This window comes from Episyrphus balteatus, chromosome 1 (assembly GCF_945859705.1).
Source record: "Episyrphus balteatus chromosome 1, idEpiBalt1.1, whole genome shotgun sequence".
In the NCBI taxonomy this organism is placed as follows: Eukaryota; Metazoa; Arthropoda; class Insecta; order Diptera; family Syrphidae; genus Episyrphus; species Episyrphus balteatus.
In genome coordinates, this window is record NC_079134.1 from 50,059,504 (window position 1) to 50,081,674 (window position 22,171).

At 32.1% G+C, this 22,171-nt stretch overlaps 1 protein-coding gene across 1 annotated transcript; it reads left to right on the forward strand.

The window, feature by feature from the left end:
• The first annotated feature begins 974 nt into the window (after positions 1 to 974).
• On the forward strand, positions 975 to 21,699 carry LOC129907528 (ring canal kelch protein-like). The gene is made up of 8 exons (XM_055983803.1): positions 975 to 1,228; positions 10,232 to 10,381; positions 10,442 to 10,843; positions 10,909 to 11,373; positions 11,436 to 12,084; positions 12,156 to 12,280; positions 18,991 to 20,282; positions 20,341 to 21,699. Exons 1-8 carry the CDS (start codon positions 1,116 to 1,118, stop codon positions 21,270 to 21,272), a joined length of 4,128 nt encoding a protein of 1,375 aa, XP_055839778.1. The 5' UTR covers positions 975 to 1,115; the 3' UTR covers positions 21,273 to 21,699.
• Positions 21,700 to 22,171: the final 472 nt, after the last annotated feature.

The following is a 22,171-nucleotide window of genomic DNA, read 5'->3' on the forward strand; positions in this document are numbered from 1 at the left end:
AACTAAAATCTAATGTTTCTGAATCATTTTTGTAAATTTTCCAGGTGAATTTTTCTCGTAAGATTTCTAGTTTCCTCAGCCAACTTCAACTTTTTCCTAGAGTTGAGAAATCTAAAGTTTATCAACTCTAGAGTTGAGAATGAAAAGTTGAAAACGTCAACTTGGACTTTGTATATAAAATCTATAGTACTATCATGAAGTGAAATTTTTTAGTTTGTTCGCTACCTGAGTGGTCGCGAGGGCGCTTAGATCGAATTTAATAATGAGAGTAAGGAGATGAGATATACATTTCTGTTTGAAATTTGACATAGTTTTTAGTTCGTTCGCTCGCTTACTTTTTTGGTGGCGCTGCTTTTTTTCATGATAGTACTATAGATTTTATATACAAAGAACTTGGAGTGAATAAAACCGAATTCAGAAGTTGAAGATAAAATTCCTCAAGTGGTGTTTAACTTCGAATGAGAAAAATGGCACTAAAACCATCACAAAAATACTTTGAACATTTTTACTTTTTAAACCAATGTAATCATACCTTAAGCAAATTAATTTAAAATATCAAAATGCATCAACTAATCTACTACAAATAAGTACTAAAAACTACCAGAATTCCACACACATCTCATAATCCAGTACATTTTTTCTCTCACTCACTTGTTTGACACTTCCATACACACACACAAACTACTACAAATCCAAATGAAAAATAAAAAAAAAAAACTTCAAAATAAAAAAATAAATAAATATGGCGTTGAGTTCATCGATAACAACTGTGCCGCAGACGCGTCTGTGAAAATAGAAAATTTATCTCAAAATAAGTGCAATTTTCATTTCAAAATTTAAATAATCATCATCTTAAAATAATAAACAAATCAAAAACAACAATGAAAAAACTGAAAAACTAATAATTTAATTAGAAATTTGCCATCAAACAGCGAAGGACGAACAAAGGTTGGCTCTGGACTCTCTGCCATTGTGAGTAGAGAAAAAATAGGGGGAAAAAAATACGAAATATTAAAATTTCGGTTGAAAAAAATAAAAATAATACAAGGATTTGGAAGACGAAAATTTCTAGAAATAATTAACTGAAAGTCCTTAGCGACTATCGCGAATGGTGTATGATATCATTGAGTGCATTGCTAACAAAATACACTCTTGGAATAATGAGCAATCTCAGTAATAATGGTGGTGGCCAAAATTCCGCAGCTGAAGGGAGCATGGAGCGCGGCAGGTAAGAAAGAGTTGCAAGAGTAGTTACCTACAAGTGGGTGGTTGTTCTGGTTTTTTTTTTTGTTTGTCCATGTCCTAGAATGGGTTCAATGATCTTTTTCTGAATACAAACAAAACTTTTTAAGGGATACACAACTTTCGATTAAAAAATACAGAAAACAAAAAAAGTTATATTTTTCCAAATCTTATCTTGGTTGAACTATCAACCACTTCAACTGTAGACATTGTTATTTGGCAAATAACAAGAATTTAATCAAACGATTAAAGAATTTTATTTATACAAACTCCAAGCAATATCTTTTAGATTGATTTGTTTTCAAACACGATTTCTTGAAGAAAAAAAAAATCAACACAAAACAAAAAATCGGTCGAAATGTTGGTATACAGACCAGGCATGGAAAAGTCGATACAATTGTATCGAATTTGATATAAATGATTTTGCTCGAGTACAAAAATACAACTTTTTAATTCGTGTCTTTAAAAAGAGAAAATCGAAAATTTCAGATTTTTGAACCAAATAAAATGTTACAACTAAAGTCTAGTGACTTGTTTTTTGAAAATATTTATAAAACTGATCAGGGCCCTATTGGACCAACCACTTTGTGTTTTGCAAATTTGATAAATAATACTTTTCTGAAAAGTAATAGTAGAAAGTGTTTCACCAAAAATTAAAAGCTCCCCACTTTGCAATTTTTGATGTTTCTTTTGCAAAGCAAAAAGTGCGGGCGTTGCACCAACTAAAAATGGAATTTTGCGTAAATTGAAAATTTGCAAAGTAAAGCAGTAAATAGTTTCAACTTCTTTTCGTTGTTAAAAAAGGTTGAAATCTTCTTTTTTTACCTAAACAACGATATATTTTGAAATTTTTTTGTACTTAACTTTATCATTTGATATTTTTTTTTGTTTATAGTAGACTGTTGCTTGGCTACAATTTGTTTAAAAAAGAAAATACCTAATAGAATTTTTAATATTTTTAATAACAACTAAAATAGAATTTTTGAATAAAAACATGATTTTCGGTTATAATAATGGAATTGGCTTTGTTCTAAATAAAATTGGTCGTTTCACAGTTTAACATATTTAACAACAAATCGTTCCTAAATGATTTGTAAAAAGAGCACAAAAAATTCTAACAACGCTACTTCAATTTGTTTTCACATACTTATCATAGTTAAATATTCCTAATTTAAAAATTTATTCTTAATTTTGCATTACTCACGTCACGTAATGATTACTATACTCTTCATCTTCAAAAAGTCGTTCAAAGCCGTTTAATCGTTTATTATACCCGAACCTTACCCGAGAAATGGCCATCCGCAAATGAAATTTTGTCTTTGCATATTATTGCAAAATTTGAAAGTTTTTTTCTTTGGTGCAACGAAAACATTGAATTCTTTGCAAATTGGTAAAACTTTGCGCTTTTCAGAAAAGTACTTTGTGATTTGCAAATTTGTGGTTGGTGCAGCAAAATATGCATAGAAGGAATTTTTGTTTTACTTTTCAAAAAAAGAATTTCCTCTTTTCAAATTGGAGTTTGGTGCAACAGAATTTGCAAAGTAAAAGTGCAAATTTGCAAAAATGCAAAGTGCAAAGTGGTTGGTGCAATTATAGGGCCCTGGCTAGAACAGATTCGTGAGAAGTGTCAAAAGCAAAGCTGTCATTTTTTGTTTTTGTTTTGATTTAATTGTGCGTGTGTTCGTGGTTTTTACAACTAAAAACAATTTTCAATTATATTTTCCGCAGTAGAAACACAAAAAAAAATAGATTAAACAAACGTGAAAAGATAAACAAAAATTCAAATATTTATGATCTAGAAAAATCCTCCTTGAACACAACTTAAGGCAAAGATTAAAAAATTGTATTGAATTTAGACAAATTGTATTTTTCTACTCGAGCAAACCCATTTGTATCGAATTCGATACAATTGTATCGACTTTTCCATGCCTGATACAGACAGAAGAACCTGCTTCAAGTGGTTCTGTCTGAAAAAAAAAAAAAAATGTATTGCATGTTGAGTTGACCTTTGTGTTTTTTTTGTGTGCCTGTGCATTGATGAACAAACAAAAAAAATCTATTAATTGCCTACGTTCGCTGTAACTTGTTGCAAGATTTTTTTTTGTTTTAATGAGGTTAATCAAGTGAGGTCACTTAATACTTGGTTCAGCCGGTTTTTTGGGTTGGAAACTTTTTGGAGTAAATTTAGAAATAAAATTTTAGATACATTCTTAGTGGGTTGAATTTGCGGGGTTCTTCTCGATTAGTACGAACAAAATACATATGTATTGAATTCAAGACTTGATCACCTTGTTTTCGAACGAATTAAAAGGGAAAATACAAAATAATTTGACTGCAGACTGTTTGTTCTTGCAATAACCGATAAGAGTAAAGATTAAATACCAAGGTCGAATCTTGTCTGCTTTTCTGTAACTAATTGAAGTTTTGATAATGGCGAAAGAAAAATTATTTTATTTCAAGTAAATATTTGTCATAATTTAAATTGGTTCTCAAAGAAGAAGGAAATTTTTGAGATATTTTATGATTGACACAGGTAAAATTAATAATCTGAATAAGTGATAGATAGGATGGAAATATGTAGGTATACAAACATACAAATTCAGATATAAACGAAATGAACAAAAATACCTAGCATAGGAAATCTACCTTCTTTATTAAAAATGAACAAAGTAAATTTAGATTTATTTGAGGATCAAACTAGGATGCCTATTAATTAATTACTTTTCATATTTTTCATTTTACCTGCGCCACTCCAACTAAGCAAAAGTAGGTATAATAAATAAAATCTGTTCTAAGAAGATTGATGTAGTAAACGAGGAATATAAAATACATGCATAGGTATGTTCTGTGTGCACAATTTCGCATCTGAAAACAATTATCTTCAAATGTCGTTTTCTATTTGCGAGTCAGATTTGTGAATCTGACAGCTAAAAGAGGGTAACAGTGTAAAAATCTCAGATTTTCTATTTGCTTTTGAGATTTTTATGTCAAAGTCTCAGATTTTTCCTGACAAATAAAAGATGAAATCTAGTTTTGAAATTATACAGGGTGTCCTAAAAGTTAACGTCGAAACGAAAACGGTAGATAGAGGAGGTAGTGACAGTTATCAGAAAAATGATAAAAAAAATCGCAGCCATATATTTTGGGAGTTATGGGCATTTGAAAAAAAGTCGAAAAAATGGTCACCCTGTGACGGTTTTTCATGTGCCGTGACTACAAATCTTAATTTTTCTCATTTTTTTCTTTCGTTACGGAACCTTGAATAACCCTGCTATCAAATGCATTCAAAAATTTTAACTCAGCTGTATCAGTTTTAAAGATAATATTACTTTTTTACCCAACTTAGTACTAAAAAATTTTACATGACTCTAATTCAATGAGCCGTAGTGTAAAAAAAAAATGCACTACAATGTTTCGGCAAGTTACCTTAAAAGTTGATGTGTTCAATTCTCTTTTCAAAATGGTATAACATTGTTGGGAATATTTCATAAACAACCGAGATAAAATTTTTTTTCTTAAGAAATCCGACTTATTTTTAGGTAATTTTTCCATATTATTTAAGTTTTTGTATTCTGAAAGGTTCTGAAAGGGTACAAAAAAAATAACGATGCACAGAAAGCAATTTAAATGAAGTTTTGTGAAATTTTTGATTATTAGATGGCTCATGTACATCCTCATAGGTGAAATATTAAGTGGCCCAATATCTTAAAATGAGGGTTATATATTGTACTAACAATCCTATTAATCTGGTCCTTTTATCACAAACTGCACAATTATTTTTCATACTTTTACTTTTGCACCTCACTCCTTCAGAACAATAATTTGTATGAAAATTTAATAAAAAATAAAAGCAAGTAATTTAAGTTTTGCATGAAAATTCAATATTCCAGATAAAAATAAAAAATGTTTTGATTATTTTTGATTCTCATACGATGTATAAAATATATATGCGGTTCAAAAAAATGCAAAAATTTTCCATGTGGTGCAATGGTACTATTTCAAAAGTGTTCTTTCTCACTAAAAAAAACACCCTTTAACCCGAAATATTTTGATGAGCATATTTTATTATTTTTTTACATGATATATATAACGTGTCTACAAAATTTCATCAGCCTACCACTTATTTTTAAGAAGTATTTGGTAATGTTTTGGATCTTGTTTTTAAAGTAAATCACTGTTTATAAAAAGTGCAATAACTTTATACATGCATATTGATATTAGTTTTATTGGATCGGGCGTTAAAAATTACCTCGAAATCATGTATTATTTTAATTAAAAGGTTTCGTTAGCTGTATTATGATATGCAACAATGCGGGTGCAACACAGAAAAGCTCTTGTATCTATAGTCCATAAATTGTTACCTTTTTTTGTAAAACCATTGCAGCAGCTTTATATAAACGAAATCTGCAAAACGAGCACTTCAAATTGTTGAAAATTAAATGATCTTTAAAACGGTCACAAGTATTTTTTCAATAAAACTTGTAGAAAAAAAGCTATGGCCCTTCAAAGAATTTTTTCTTGAAAATGTACATCTATTTTCAAGTATAACTTTCTTATTTTCAATTTTACAGAAAAAAGTATCATAAACAAAATTGTAGAGAAATAAATTATCTACAAAATCGCTTTAGACATTCTTTTTGTGGGACTTACGGTTCGCAAGATATCGATAAAAAACAGTTTACACCCCTTTTTCCAAGATGGCGGCCAAATGGGGGGCTTTCAACCCCGAAAACTGGATTGTATACTCACATTAACCTCCCCTACAGATCAAAACAAAAAAATCTTGTCCTACCCAAAATGCAAGGTTAATGTAACATTTCAATGGACTACTACCCTCCTGAATAGAATACAAGGTGGCCCAATATCTCAAAATAACTCTTATATTGAGTACTACCAATGATAAAAATTTCATGCTTTTATCACAAAGTGCACGATTTAGATGCTGTCGTACTAAAACAACGACCAAAATGATCGTGTTTTGTACTCTTTAAATTACAATTGCTCAAATTTAGAAATTATGAGGTCGAATATTTTAAGCCTTGTTTATTAACTAAATAATAAAATCTATTTATCTTTTCAAATGTGAAAGTGATCCACCAATTTATAAACGTTGAGCCGTTTATGTGGTGGTCCACCAAGCCTTAAGTTCTAGAGTGCAGAATCAAATTAAATCAATTAATCATGAGACATCTAAGCCCTCAGAGTGCAAAGTAAATAAAGTTGATAGAATCAAATATATTTACGTGTTAAAATGTTTTTATTGAGATAAGATGTAATCGTTGCTGATTAAAATTAGCAAAATAACAACAGCTAATCAAACAACCTAGTCCAATATAAAAATTTTTGATCACATCAAAATGCAAATTAATACAAAAAGTAATAGGTACATTATTTATTTTGATAATTTTAAAATATGGGTGTTTCCTTTTCCATACATTTAAAATAATCAAAACAAGTACAAATTTGACTTTTATAATTATAACAACTGCTTTAATTTAACAGAACCAAGGGGTTAAAGGTTAAAGCTATTCCCAGTATTAGCCCAGTCGCTAAGTACAAAAAAAATATACTGACATTCGACACGGAAAAAAAGATTTTTTTCACAGAACTGTGCAGGGGGTCACTGGGAGCATAAAGCCAGTTTTTCGGTAAAATTTAGATTTAACGAAAAACAAGTTTTAGTGAATAACTCGGCCATTTTTGATTTTTGAAAAAAATAATTCAGACAGAACTAGAAGATAAATTGTATTTTCTACAAATGTTATCCTAATGAATTTTTCTCTATGATCATATTTTCCGAGTTAATTCCAAAAAAAACTTTTTCTTAATTAAGTACGCTTACACGATGAACTGAACCATCTTTGAGTATAAATTTTAAGATACACGCAAATAAGGTGTTTTTATGTTTTTGACTTGAGAAATCTAGCTGTTTTATGTCGTTTTCGATTGGAATCACTCAAGGATTCACTCATTCTGAAATCCAATAAAACAGTTTGAATTGCTTCTACTCAATTCTATTTTTTTTGTGTTTGTGTTTGTTTTTCTGTGAAATTTAAAATGTCAAATATGGCATAAGACTTGAAAAATAATTAATATGTGAAGAAAATAGTACCTAATATTCAACAAATTAATCGGGAATTCGTTTTGCAAAATATTTTAAAAGCTTAATTTATTAGTTTGAAAATAAATAAACAAATTAATTTCAGAAAACGAAAAAAAATTTGAATGAAAAATAATAATAAACAATGATTGAGTGTATCCTTGACATGTGAGTATTCATGTATTAGTGCTTCTTGATTTGATTCTGATTTGAAATCAAGAAGAGAATTTCTCTTCTGAGAAGCGTTCTGGCTGTCATTTTCATGACAATAAAACGGTTTCAGAAGTCTTCTGAATGATTCCGGACGCTTCCGGAGAGCCAATCGAAAACGACATTAGTTTTTAAAATTCGTGAAATTTTGTTAACAAAAGGCATTTTTTAAAATCCATATCCACATATTAAATGAACTAAAACAAAAAGTTAACCGAGTTTCTAACTATTGTTTTTTTTTTTTTTTTTAAAGTTACACAAAAACAAATCTTACCAAAAATACAAGTCGAATTCCACACTTTTTAAAATGTTGAAATTTTTGTTTGAAACTTCCCGTACAGTTTTGAATGCTCGAATATTCCTCAAAAGCCTGAGGTACGCAAGGATTAAAATCGTTTCTCTTTTTCATAATGTAAATTACATTACGATTTTTGCACATTCAGAAAACTGGGACACATTCGCATTATCATTTTGTTCCAAAAATTCTTTTTTGTTTCAGCAAAATTATAAACACTGAACGAACAATTAATAGCTTTTGAAGTAATAACACAAAATAATTCATAATGAACAAGAACATGTCCTTCAAAAAATGAACAGTTCATTATTATAATGAACGGATGGTCGCCGTAATTATATCTGATGTCGTACAGAAGAGCACAGTTTGGTTCATTTTATAACCAATTGTTTGAAACTCTTGTTCTCTGTTTATCTTGTATTATTAGGAATTGGTCATACTGAGCAAAAATATTGACCGATTCGAAAAAATTCAAAAACTTTATTTCTCCGTATGACTTCAGTACAGTAAAACCCAATTAAGAGAAACGGCAAAATGTCACAGTTTCTCTTTCACTTAAGCGGGTTTTTCATTTAAACGAACCCCGTTTAGCTGGAAAAAATATTTGGAGATCAGAAAAGTGTTTCAGATAAGCGGGTTTCTCTTGATCGGGATTTTTTGTACTAATTTTTTTTTAACATAACATTAACCGGCGCCGATACAAGCCGGCAGAGTTACATGTTTTGTATGCATATGCTATAAATAGATAGATTAATAGTAATCGGTTACCTCTCGCGCAATACAAAGGCTCTCATCTCCTGGACTAGTACTTTTGTAAAGATATGTAACCGGTAGATGCGGATCGTGGGATTCTAAACTACTGCTACTAACTTAACAAATGAGGTATCATTGGAAGCGTCATGATTGTCCGCTGGTTACAGGCTATGAACACTGCCCTCTTGAAGCAAAATAAATTAGGCCCCGAAGTAAGTGAAATGTAAAATTGGCTATACTTTTAAAACGGTTATATCTTTATATCGTGCACATAGTTTTTATGCAAAAGTAATCAGTAACTAAAACTGGGTCATAATCATTACGACTTAGCTCTGGTTTTTCAATCGTCAGTTAGAATATCAGAAAAATAATTGTCAATATAAAAAAAAACTTTAATTCATAAGAATAAGCCTTAACTGGGGTTTATCTGGCTATTGAAAAATTGGCTCTTAATCAAAAATAATGCGCGTTCGAAATAAATTTCAGGTTTCTTTGGTATAGAAATCAAATAGATCAAAAATGAGCTTTGCTATTTTCTAAATGAAGATAATTGGATGTTTTAAAGATTTACGAATTAAGTGTTTCGGTTTTTCTAAAATAAAAAAATCAGAATTATGTATAATGCACAAATAAATGGACTTGACCCATTACTATTCTGAACACCTTATGTGTTATGATGAGGTCTTGTAGTATTTACTGAGCACTATCTGACGGCATCCTTACTTTTATAAAACAAATTTTATCCTTGCTGAAAAAAGAAATAAATTGTGTGCTTTTAGTAGTACTAAGTTCTATTGATAACAAAATTTTAAAATGCGTTTTTCTCGAAATGAGTTGGAATGGACTACTGTGCTGTTTTTCCCCTGGACCCTTCATAATATTACTGAATGTAACGCAAATTGTTCATGAAATAAAAATCCGTATCTGTGAAGCACACGTTTATTTGTGTTTATAACAAGTCTTAATAACAAATAGGCAGCTTTAGTACTTACGTTTCTTTTGTACTTTGGGCCCGTTGGAAGAAAAATGTCTTATGGCGTTTTTAATTTGCAATCTGGAAGCAAAAAAAAGCAATCTGAATGCGTTCAATTGGGCAAAACTGACAGTTCTGATTCTGAAAAAAAGAGAATTTCTCTTGGTTTTAAAAACAGAATCAGAAGCAGAATCACTCACACATTCATAGAATTAAATGTCAGCAGTACAAAATAGGTCTGTTTGGGTACTGCCTAAAACAGAAATATTTCATTTTTTGACAAAAATAATGTACAAAACCACACCATTCCAGAGTACCCGAACAGGGATTGGGCTAAAAATGTTGAAAAAAGTAGAAATATTTCTGTTTAAGGCAGTACCCAAACTGGCCTAATGTTTGCAGCACAAATACAAATGAAATTTGGCGCGAATACACATATATGTGAAACATGTTAAACTCAAACAATACATTCACACCAAACTTCAGATTCTTCGGAATAAAAAAAAAACTGTTCAATTGGGATTCCGAATCGAAGAACAATTCCGGAGTGCCAATTAAAAACGCTATTATTTTAGTAGACCCATAATATACACAATTAGAGAAAAACTTTTAAGCAAATCATTTGACTCACATTATTGTATTCTCGTTTCAATTCTAGTTGCCTGCTCAGATATGCCAGCCAGAATTCATTGGATGAGAGCTCTCAAAAACACATTCAGCGACCAAATGGAAAAGATCGTACTGTTGGATCCTATCATAACGATATGCACACTCACCGTTCGTTTGAAGCAATGAATGAGATGAGAAAGTAAGTGTTAGTTACTTTTTTCAAATCTCACCAACTAAAAGTTTCAATTTTTCTTGACAGACAAAATCTCTTGTGCGATGTTACACTTGTTGCAGAGGAAACAGAAATACCAGCCCATAAGATGGTTCTAGCTTCATGTAGTCCCTACTTCTATGCTATGTTCACTGGATTCGAGGAGTCTCGTCAAGGTCGTATAACACTGCAAGGTGTCGACCATAGAGCATTAGAACTTCTTGTCGAATATGTTTACACTTCGACTGTCGAAGTCAATGAGGACAATGTCCAGGTTCTCTTGACAGCCGCCAATCTTCTCCAGCTGACAGATGTTCGCGAAGCATGTTGCGATTATTTGCAAACACAGCTAGATGCCAGTAATTGTTTAGGCATACGAGAATTCGCTGATATGCATGGCTGTGTGGATTTAGTGAATTATGCAGACACATATATAGAACAGCATTTTAAGTGAGTTCAAAGGTTCAGCATTAATTTTGGAACTTTTAACTAATTTCAATTGTTTCCATTTGTAGCGAAGTGATTCAGTACGATGAGTTTTTGAATCTTCACCATGATCAAGTGATTAGTTTGATAAAAAACGATCGAATTTCGGTACCAAGTGAGGAGAAAGTCTACGAATGTGTTATTTCTTGGATTCGTTATGATCCAACAATGCGCGATCGATTTACAGCACATTTGATGGAACATGTTCGGCTGCCATTTCTCTCGAAGGAGTACATCACCCAACGAGTCGATAAAGAGGCTTTGTTAGAAGGAAATTTGGTTTGCAAAAATCTAATAATTGAAGCTTTGACTTATCACCTGTTACCGAATGATACAAAAAGTGCCAGGACAATTCCAAGGAAACCAGTCGGATTGCCAAAGATACTTTTGGTTATTGGTGGACAAGCTCCGAAGGCCATACGTTCAGTAGAGTGTTACGATTTGCGTGAAGAGAAATGGTATCAAGCTGCTGAAATGCCAAATAGGAGGTGTCGGTAAGTCTAATAATGAATATACAAGGTTCTTGGAGGATATATTAAAATGTCCTTTCTTTCAGGGCTGGACTTTCTGTACTTGGTGACAAAGTGTACGCAGTGGGTGGGTTTAATGGTTCTTTGCGTGTACGCACAGTTGAAGTCTACGATCCAGCAACTGATTCTTGGTCGACTTGCAACAGCATGGAAGCCAGACGGTCTACTTTGGGTGTTGCCGTTTTGAATGGATGTATCTTTGCTGTTGGTGGCTTTGATGGCACCACTGGCCTTTGCAGCGCTGAAATGTTTAATCCCAAGACCCAAGAATGGCGTTTCATTTCTTCGATGTCTACTCGACGTAGTTCGGTGGGAGTTGGTGTTGTCAATGGACTTTTGTATGCCGTAGGGGGATATGATGGATTTTCTCGACAATGTTTATCAAGCGTCGAACGCTATAATCCCGAGACAGATACTTGGTCAGTTGTCGCTGATATGGGTGCACGTCGTAGTGGTGCTGGAGTTGGTGTTTTAAATAACATTCTTTATGCAGTTGGTGGTCATGATGGACCCATGGTTAGAAAATCTGTTGAAGCGTATGATCCTGAATCGAATCAGTGGCATTCAGTTGCTGATATGTCATTTTGTCGTCGCAATGCTGGTGTAGTGGCTCACGATGGACTTTTATATGTTGTGGGTGGCGATGATGGAACATCTAATTTAGCTTCAGTTGAGGTAAATTGTCTTTAATAAACTATTTAATTCATTTTTTTTTATATAAAATTTGTTTGATTTTTAAATTATAGGTTTATAGTCCTGATAGCGATAGCTGGAGAATTTTGCCACCATCAATGACCATTGGGCGCAGTTACGCTGGTGTATGTATGATTGATAAGCCTATGTGAATGGAAGAGCAGGGTGCGATAGCACGGTAAGACATATCTAATTTTATTTTAAATTTGTCGATAGCTTTAGTACCCAAAACTAATTAGCGCGACGCACAGTGCGTCGAGTATATGGGGGATGTGGACAAAAATCAGAATATGAATGATTTGTGTTCCTTTGAATAAGAATACCTTCAGAAACACATATTCATGGTATATTTCACCAAATAAATGATAAATTTCACAAAAAAATAATAAATATTTAGTTAATATCGAATTAGAGACAACTCTGTAGGTGAAATCCCTAAAAAAAAGTATTTGACATCAAGCGACGATAGTGATCTTGAAGATCTATTCCTGATCAAAAGAAAATTTGACTAATTTTACACAAACGGACGAGTTCCATAATCACAAAAATGTTAGTTTTTCTTTACGTGACAATTAAAGATTTCATAAAACGTCGTAAATACAGTCGTATTGTCCAAAAAACGACAAAAGTGCTATTAAATTCCTCGATATTTTGGAACAAAATATTTGGAACATCCACAGTTTTTTGTTTTACTTGAAACAAACACGTAAATCACCTTAATCTTTGAAAATTTTGCAATTTAAGCCTATTTTTCGAAAAAATCCTTGTTTTTAAGTGCTAAAAATGAGTCTACAAAAATGTAAATACTTTGAAGATGAGCAAGTATGAGCAAAAAAGGTGACCATGTGTTTAAAGTAGAAATATAAGGGAACCTAGTGACATACAAGATTCTGCTACAGCTTGCTACAGTCTAAGATAAATTTAGTTTTTGAGTCACAAAAAACAGACTTTTTTAGGTTAAATTTTTTAAACACTAATTTCACTTTACAAAAACAAACTGAAATACGCATCTGATCAGCAGATATTCATTTTGATAATTAACAAAAAAAAAAGTCAAGAACATTTGTTTTTGCTTTAAAAAAAATGATAAACTTCAATTTGAACCTAAGCTTGAATAATCAAAACACCATGAAAAACACCACTAATCTTTTTGAATCTTGAATTTAAACAGTAAAAAACTGTGTTTTATTATTGTAGAATATGAGCCCTTCATGTTAAGCACTGGTTTTTCGTCATATAATGGACTTGATTTTTTTGTTTTTGTCCACTGGTCAACGCACTGTGCGACGTGGGCAAAAAGAAACAAAAATCAAAAAAAAGAAAAAAGTGAAACTTTGCTTCGAATATTGGTTTTCATTAAGAACCGATTTTTCAATCTTCTGATAAACAGTCTGATAAACTGGTCGACGAATAAAATTATTAAGCTCATAAACAATCAGATAACAAGAAAAATCTATTCTACAGAAACAAACAAAAAATTTCAAATTAAAAAATATTCAAAATTAAGTCATTTTTATTCATAATTGTTTTTGTTTTCTTGTCTTCCGCTGTATTGTTTATCGATATTTTCTTCAAAACAGCTATTATTCCTAGAATAATTTTACTGTGCTTTTTTTACCGACAGATGGCGCTCCTTTGGCTCAGTTAAGAAAGATTTTGGCCTCTGAAATTTTCTGTTTTAAGCCCAAAATAATCGAAAAGCATCATATAAATTTGGCATTTATTGGTTTTATATCGACGTTTATAGACCAAATATATGGTCTTTTAGTAGAATTACAGTTTGTAGAAGATATTTAATCAGTAAAACGACTATTTTGAAACTTTTAAACATACATGTTTGCCAAAAAATATATATTTTGCTCAGTTTTTCTTCAAATTTTATTATTTCACTTTATATCTTATGGCCAATAAAATGACACTATTTTGATGTTATTTCCTACAAAAAATCATCAAAACATCATTCAATTTACACACATATAGCTATATCAATTTTTTTACCAAAACTTTTTTTAAGGGGTTAGGACACTAAAAGTGCTGAAAAAAAGCTTTTCATTTTTTTTATTAAACGAAATGTGGTAGCAAAAAGTTCTGAAGTACATAAATCATAAGAAAATGACAAAACAGCGTCTTTACAGTGAATCTGAATAAGCGCCTTTGCAAAAAAAAAGTATCTAGCTCAACGGCAAACAGCGCAGCTCAAGCAGAATAACATTTTCACTTAAAATTAAGTACAAAAATATTCAAAACATTACTTTGCATTGAAATACGTAAGGGATTTTTAGAATATTCAAATTTTTGAATTTGGGAAGATTTGAATTCACAAGTAGGTTTTTTTAGTTTGACTTAAAAAAAAAAATTCCTAAGAGCCATTGCATGTGTTATTTTTCAGGCATACAAAATATTTTTTTTTGTTTTTATCGCGATATTCAGCATAAAAAAAAGTTTGAAACAAAAAATTGAAAGAAAAAACATGACATTTCATAAAAAATCTTAAGTTTGCTCTCTCAACTTCTACTAATTTCGGAAGTTGAGAAAACCAGAAGTTGATCAACTCGAGACTCGAGAGTTGAGAAACGAAAATTGAAACTGTCAACTTTTAGTGAAGAAAAACAACATCACAAGTTGAGAATAAAAATCCTCAAGTTGAGTTCAACTTATAGTGAAGAAAATGGCTCTTAGTGTTTTAAAGATTTGTCATAAATTTTAAGTGAACATTTTCAAAAATTATGCTGCGTGCCGTTTTGTACAATCAATGCAAGTACAGAGATTATCTGTAGAGACATTATTTTGTGATATTTGTGTACCTATATAATTTTTGTAGTAACACTCAAATACCTGGGGCCTCGCTGAGCTACATCAACTATGTACATCAGCTACATCAACATCTTTAAACTTCAATATCTCTGTTCCATCAGACCTCACGGATAAAATTTTAGTATTTTTGAATTATTCTGACCACAAACAATATTTCCCAACATTAAATGGAGCTTAACTTTTGGTTGTTAGAGTCATCGATGTAGTAAATGTAGCTAATGTAGCTGATGTAGTTGATGTAGTTTGTCTGGCCTGACAGCATTAAGGGAATTTTTTCAACACCTTGAATGCCCTTACCCCATTAAAAAAAATTTTAAAAAAATGTATGCACTCAATATTATACAGGGTGTCCCAAAAGTTAACGTCGAAACGAAAACGGTAGGTAGGGTAGGTGGTGACAGTTTTCAGAAAAATAATAAAAAAAATCGCAGCCATATATTTTGGGAGTTATGGGCATTTGAAAAAAAGTCGAAAAAATGGTCACCCTGTGACGGTTTTTCATGTGCCGTGAATACAAATCTTAATTTTTCTCATTTTTTTCTTTTGTTACGGAACCTTGAATAACCCTGCTATCAAATGCATTCAAAAATTTTAACTCAGCTGCATCAGTTTTAAAGAAAATATGTATTACTTTTTTACCCAACTTAGTACTAAAAAATTTTACATGGCTCTAATTCAAAGAGCCGTAGTGTAAAAAAAATGATCTACGATGTTTCGGCAAGTTGCCTTAAAAGTTGGTGTGTTCAATTCTCTTTTCAAAATGGTGTAACATTGTTGGGAATATTTCATAAATAACCGAGATAAAATTTTTTTTCTTAAGAAATCCGACTTTTTTATGAGGTAATTTTTCCATATTATTTAAGATTTTGTATTCTGAAAGGTTCTGAAAGCATTTAATAGCAGGGTTATTCAAGAAGAAAAATTAAGATTTGTAGTCACGGCACATGAAAAACCGTCACAGGGTGACCATTTTTTCGACTTTTATCAAGATATAAAACCAATAAATGCCAAATTTATATGATGCTTTTCGATGATTTTGGGCTTAAAACAGAATATTTCAGAGGCCAAAATCTTTCTTAACTGAGCCAACTTTGAAAAACTAAGGACGCCATCGTGTTCAGCATACTAATTAACTTTAGTAGATAGGAGCGCCATCTGTCGGTTTTTTGAACTAGCACAGTGTTTTTATTCGTCTCTGAAAGAAGCAGATAAGTTTGTTCCTTTATTAAATGTTTTATTAAAGGAATGAGCTATATTTGACTGTTGAAAAATTGATTTTTTCTCTAACTGACTGTTTAACTGACTATTGACTATTGGCCCTAATTCTACAAAAGATCTCTGTCAAAATAAGGATAATTGAGGACCTTTTTTGCAAAACTCAACAAATGTTTTTTTCAGGACAAGGTTTTTTGTTTTCCATTTTAATACAAGACCGTCTTTTTAAAAAGTAGAAAATAGAAAAGAGAAATTGTTCTTTCTTGCATCTACATTCTACATAGCTCAACTATTATTTTAAGATTTAATTGGAACGATTCGTTTATATTTTGAACACAAAAAACTGCGTTTTTTAATATGAAACACATCCAAAAATACACTTCTTATGAAATTATGTTTTATAACCTTTTTTACATAATGTAATAATAACAATAGTAATATTTCATATTAAAAGAAAGGTAAGTCTCTCCAACAACAAGCAAATTTTTTTGAGATTGGAAATAACCAGCAATTTTGTTTAGTTTTGCAAAAACTATTTTTATTTATGTATGTTCTTAAATAAAAATTTAAAACCGTTAGTTTTTATATTATTTTTATTTCGCTATCTTGGGCAACAAACCTTTTGTCACCATTGTATCTCATTATCGCATTTTTTGTGTTTGTTGAGTTTTTATCTACACACAAAAAACTGTTCTTCAGATACTAAGCTAATTACAGTGTAATTAATTTATGTATAATATTGTCGTAGCATTTAATGCTTGGAGACCTGAATGTGATTTACTTCTCGTAAAGCTTCTTTAATCCATATCTATGAGAAGGACTTGCGTCAAGGAATATGAAGTTTACTCCTAGGCCTAATTTAATAATCCCTTCCTATTTAAATAATAAGATTCGTGTATAACCCCTTATAAACCTTTGCGTCAGTGCACAGAAAATTGATTCCAAATACATAGAACATTACAATGATTTTTACCCTTATATGCGATATACCTATAAATATTTTGTAGTTATTATAGGGTAAATTTAGGATTTGAAAAAAAAATCGAACTTGAGATTACTGATAACAATCAGACATGACATAACTATGATAGAGGATGCAAAAAAGTATGGTAATTCTGTAAATCTGAGTCTGGCTGCACGTATCTCTCTGGAGCTGCAGCCTAAAACACTGAAGAGATTGACTTCAAACTTCGTAGTTAAGGATTTTTGGAGATTACCTAGCTAGAACAGATAATTTTTTGAAAGATCAACATTTAAGATACTTACATGACTACCCATATGACCTTATTTCTAGGAGCGAAACCCGGGACAGATGTTTTGAAAACGTTAAAAAAAAAAAATAATAGTTTTGATATCAAGATTTCTTAAACGATTTCATGGGATTCACGTTCGTCGTTTCCAAGGAAGTCAGAAATCAAGAAAACGGTAATAACTTCTAAAAAAATATTTTTTAATCAAAATTTTGAGAGCTATTATCTGTTTAACATTTTAGTTTTTTTTTAATGATTTTGAAATTTTGTAGTCATTATTATTATTGAAGACGCAGAAAGTCGCAGATGCACTGCGGCGGGTGTGAAAGTAACTTTCACAAGATTTTGTATTACCGATAGAATGACATTTGACTATGTAAGTGTCAAATGTCGGTAAGCGGTTTAGTGTTTTCGTGGACCGATAATACAGTTCATCCAGGGGAGTTCACGGATTTAAATTTTATTTGGATGCGGATCGAGTAGATTCACGGGAAGTGAATCACTGCGTCTTGGGTAATAGGCATGAATATTTAATTCAACTAAACTAAATACTAAATATTTGACGAAAAATGTTTAAAAACTGATGCTTTTATTCGAAAAATTTGAAAAACTTTTATTTTCCAACCACTATTTTCTTAATATCCGTACAAACTTTAATAAAAACCCGGGCCAAGCTATAGAAATAGGGAACAGTCCCGGGTAAACCGAGACGGATGGTCACCGTAGATATGATAGAATTGAAAGATATTTATTCTCAAAAACGACTCCAGCAATTTTGATTAAAAAAAAAAAAGTACTGTGGGAAATAAGGTCCTATTTTTGATATAAAAAATATTTTTTTTTACCGTAATTAACGGTACCACTTCTTGATGTCTTATTTTCTCGTAAGCGAAGTAACCGATTTCAAAGAAATTTTTTGTTCGAAGACACTTAAATATATTATTAAGGTATATCAAATTAAAAATAATTTTTGAATTAAAAAAAATATATTTTTTTTTGTGAAAAATCAATGTTTTTTGTGAAAAATCAATTTTTGAAGACGGATCAATGAATTTTTTTGAAACTTTGTTTTAATATGTCGATTTACTCGTATGTATATTTTATTGGCATACCAAATATTTCTTTGAAAAATTATTGAAATTTTTTTTACATAAAACAATTTGTCAAAAACGGCTCTATTATAGCCCAGGTAAATTAGCCAAAATATAGTCATGAAATCGCATTTTTTTGCGGTAAATTTTTTTTCATAGAATGTGTTCGAGTGTATAATGTTTTTATTTTAAAAATTAGTTTCTTAGTTTGATAGGATGTCGGAAACAGCCGCCATTTTGGAAAAGACGTTTGTACCAATTTTATTTAATAGCTCCATTTTAACTCATATTAACCAAAATTCATTAAGGAGAGACTTATTTACAATTATACCCCGAACACATTCCATGAAAAAAAAAATTGTCCCGCAAAAATGCGATTTCATTTCCGAATTTGACTGGGCTACTAACGATTTTCAAAAAAAAAAAAACAAAAAACGGAATTAGGACCCGGGATTGATTTTCTAGACACAATTCAATCTAGTGTTAACAGTTTTTCCTTTGATTTTTTTCTCTCACAGTCAAGCAACAACAGCAAATGGTGATGATGAGAATAGCCAAGCCGAAGGGGCGGCTGAAGGTGCAGTTGGCTTTGTACGTTCAATTGCAGAGGGCAACAATAACATCCATGCCCAACAACTACAACAACAAAATCATCCACACTACGAAAACATCTACGAGTCTATTGAACAGTATGCAGCTGGTGATGCTGCTGCTGCCAATAATAACAATAATCAGCAACCAGCTGTTAATAATAATGCTGGTGCTATTGCTGCTGCTGCTGTTGTCCCTGGCGTTGCTATTGCCCCTGCTGAACCAAATAACAATGATAACATGGATCCCAATCAACCACAACAACAACAACAAATACCCCAACCACAACAACAACCACCCCAATTGAATCAAGTTCAACAAGGTCCTGCACCCCCACCCCAAGTCCAAGCTCAACAAAATAATGCACAAGCAGCTGCCGCTGTTATTAACAATCTTAATCAAAGATCGAACAACAACAATGCCAACAATGTTAATAATTTAAACATTGGATATCGCAATGATCTTTACGATCGCACAAACAATTCTCCAGCCTACGATGTTCCACGCTCGGTAAGAAGTGGCCTAGGAATGCGTCGAAATTTACAACTCGACTTACATGGCTTGAATCGTAATCGATGTGGGTTCGGAGGCCAATCCGGAACAAGCACCTTGAAGTCGGGCTCAGCTCCGCCTTTCTATGCATGTCGACAGAGGAGTTTCGATGATACTGAATCCCATCATTATTACAACATGAATTACAATCCCAGCCTGCGCTATGAGAATATTTACGAGCAAATCAAAGACGAACCGATCTATCGTAATGTAAATGGCGGATCTGCCCGTGTCTACGGAAGACTCAATGTTATCGGACATGGCATTGGTCGTATCGAGAGACACTTAAGCTCGTCCTGTGGCAATATCGATCATTACAATTTAGGAGGTCACTATGCCGTCTTGGGACACTCACATTTTGGAACTGTTGGACACATTCGTTTGAACACTACGTCTGGAGTTAGTGGTGCCCCCACCGCTGCTGGATTGGCACAACAAAAAGATAATAATGTCAAGAATAGTACATCCTCCTTTTTCAGTTGCCTAGGAGGGGAAAATTCACAGAGCATGAATAACATTTACAGAGCTACCGGTGGAACTGGTGGACAAGCTCCCCAAAGGGAAAACATGAACACTTTGCATGGTCCAAGTACATCTAGCCGACCTTCTACATCAGCAGCTGCTGTTGCTGCTTTTAGCAATAATGGAACTTTATCCAGGCCAACCGGTAAGTACCAGGTTCTTGTCTTATTAAAACTTTTTTTAATTTGTATTTATCCCAACAGGCGCAATACCGAAAATGAAACAAACATCCAAGCTAACTCCAACTTCTAATCTAACATCATCTCAAGCTGCCGCTCAAGCTACTCCTGCACAACCGGCTCCACAAAACGCAACAAAAGCTCCATCAAGTCCCGAACATTCGAGCACTCTAAATCGCATATCAAAATCGTCCCTACAATGGCTGCTCGTCAATAAATGGCTGCCCTTATGGATTGGCCAAGGTCCAGACTGCAAGGTTATCGACTTCAATTTTATGTTCTCGCGAAACTGCGATGGTTGTGACTATACAACAACTGACAGCACTGCAGTGCCAATCCCACAACCTCTTCCCCAAGACATTGTTCGTTTTAACGGACGAGCTGAAATGCATGCCCGTCGAGATCCCAGCGGTCGACCTCTAAGAAGTACTCTCTCACGACTAAAAGAATCCGAGTTACCTGGTCGACATCGAATCGAAGAGAACAACTACGAAAATGTGCATGTTCATTGGCAGAATGGTTTTGAATTCGGTCGTTCCAGAGATAATCAAGGTCTTCAGGCAGCCGAACCATCACGACCAACTTTGACCCGTGCCAGATCTGAGAGCCCTAATTTCAGTCAACGAATGCGAAAACAACGCAAAGATGCTAAATACTCCGATCCATTTAAGAACTACGAGCTTAATACAGAGAATAACACTTTCAAACCACGTTCATTGGCAGCCAGGGAAAGAAGCAATGGTTCATTTAGTCTGCGAGAAGATTCTTCCGCAGATGAATTTCAAGCAGCCGCATGTGTGGAAACTGTTTCTATTGAATCGGAGAGTATTGAAATTGCCGCTGCTGCTGTTTTAATAGAAGCCCCGGTTGTTTTAGCCCCAGACGATTCTCTTGATCCAGATGGAATCGTGGTTGTTGAAGAAATCGATCTGCCGAGCGATCCAACTCAAGACTAATCGAAACAAAACCCATTTGTATTCATACAATATGCCAATTTTTGTCTCTAGAAAAAATAAAAGAACATAGTATTTCATCTTACATTATATAAATATTAAGCAAGACTCAAAACAAAACAAAAAAATAATTTAAAACTATAAAACAATGATGATATTTTATGCATTACAATTTTAAAAAAAACTTTGGTTTTGAACTGCAAAAAAAAATAAAAACTTCATAAATAAGTGTTCTAAAATAAAAATATTGTTATCTGTACCAATAGATTAGACGACTGCCTCTATTGATTGTGTTTATACTACTTTACTTATACAGAGATTATGTCAATTTTTCCCACACATTCTTATCTTATAAAGTTTATTAATACATATTTATTTTAGATTGCTTTTTAAATTATATGGTTATTGTATACGATTTTTTTTTTATTTCCTATTTTGTTTTCGGTTTTTGAAACTTTTTTTTTCTTTGTTACTATTTTATACATATTTTAATGTAAAATCAACATAATTATATGTTCGAATTAAAAATGCTGTTGTCTCTCTTATATTATATGATAAAAAATGTAGTTATATTAAAGAACAAACATTTACTTAAATATTGATTTTTTGACGTTTCTACTGGACAAAATAGTTTTTAAACATGGAATCGTTCCTCGTTCCCAGAAAAAGCAGATTTTGGGCTAATGATACAATTACATATATTGTTGAAAAAAATCCAGATGCAATAAAAAAGACCCTGTTTTTTTTTTAAATCGATAATTTCAAAGCTTCGCATAATCAAAACCAGATCATTGTATTGGTCCTCATACATTTCATACTTAGTTTTTGGCCTCTCCTGAAAAATCGAATTTTCTGGTTTACTAGGTATTAGAACTACAGGCTACAGCGACGATAAATTCAGT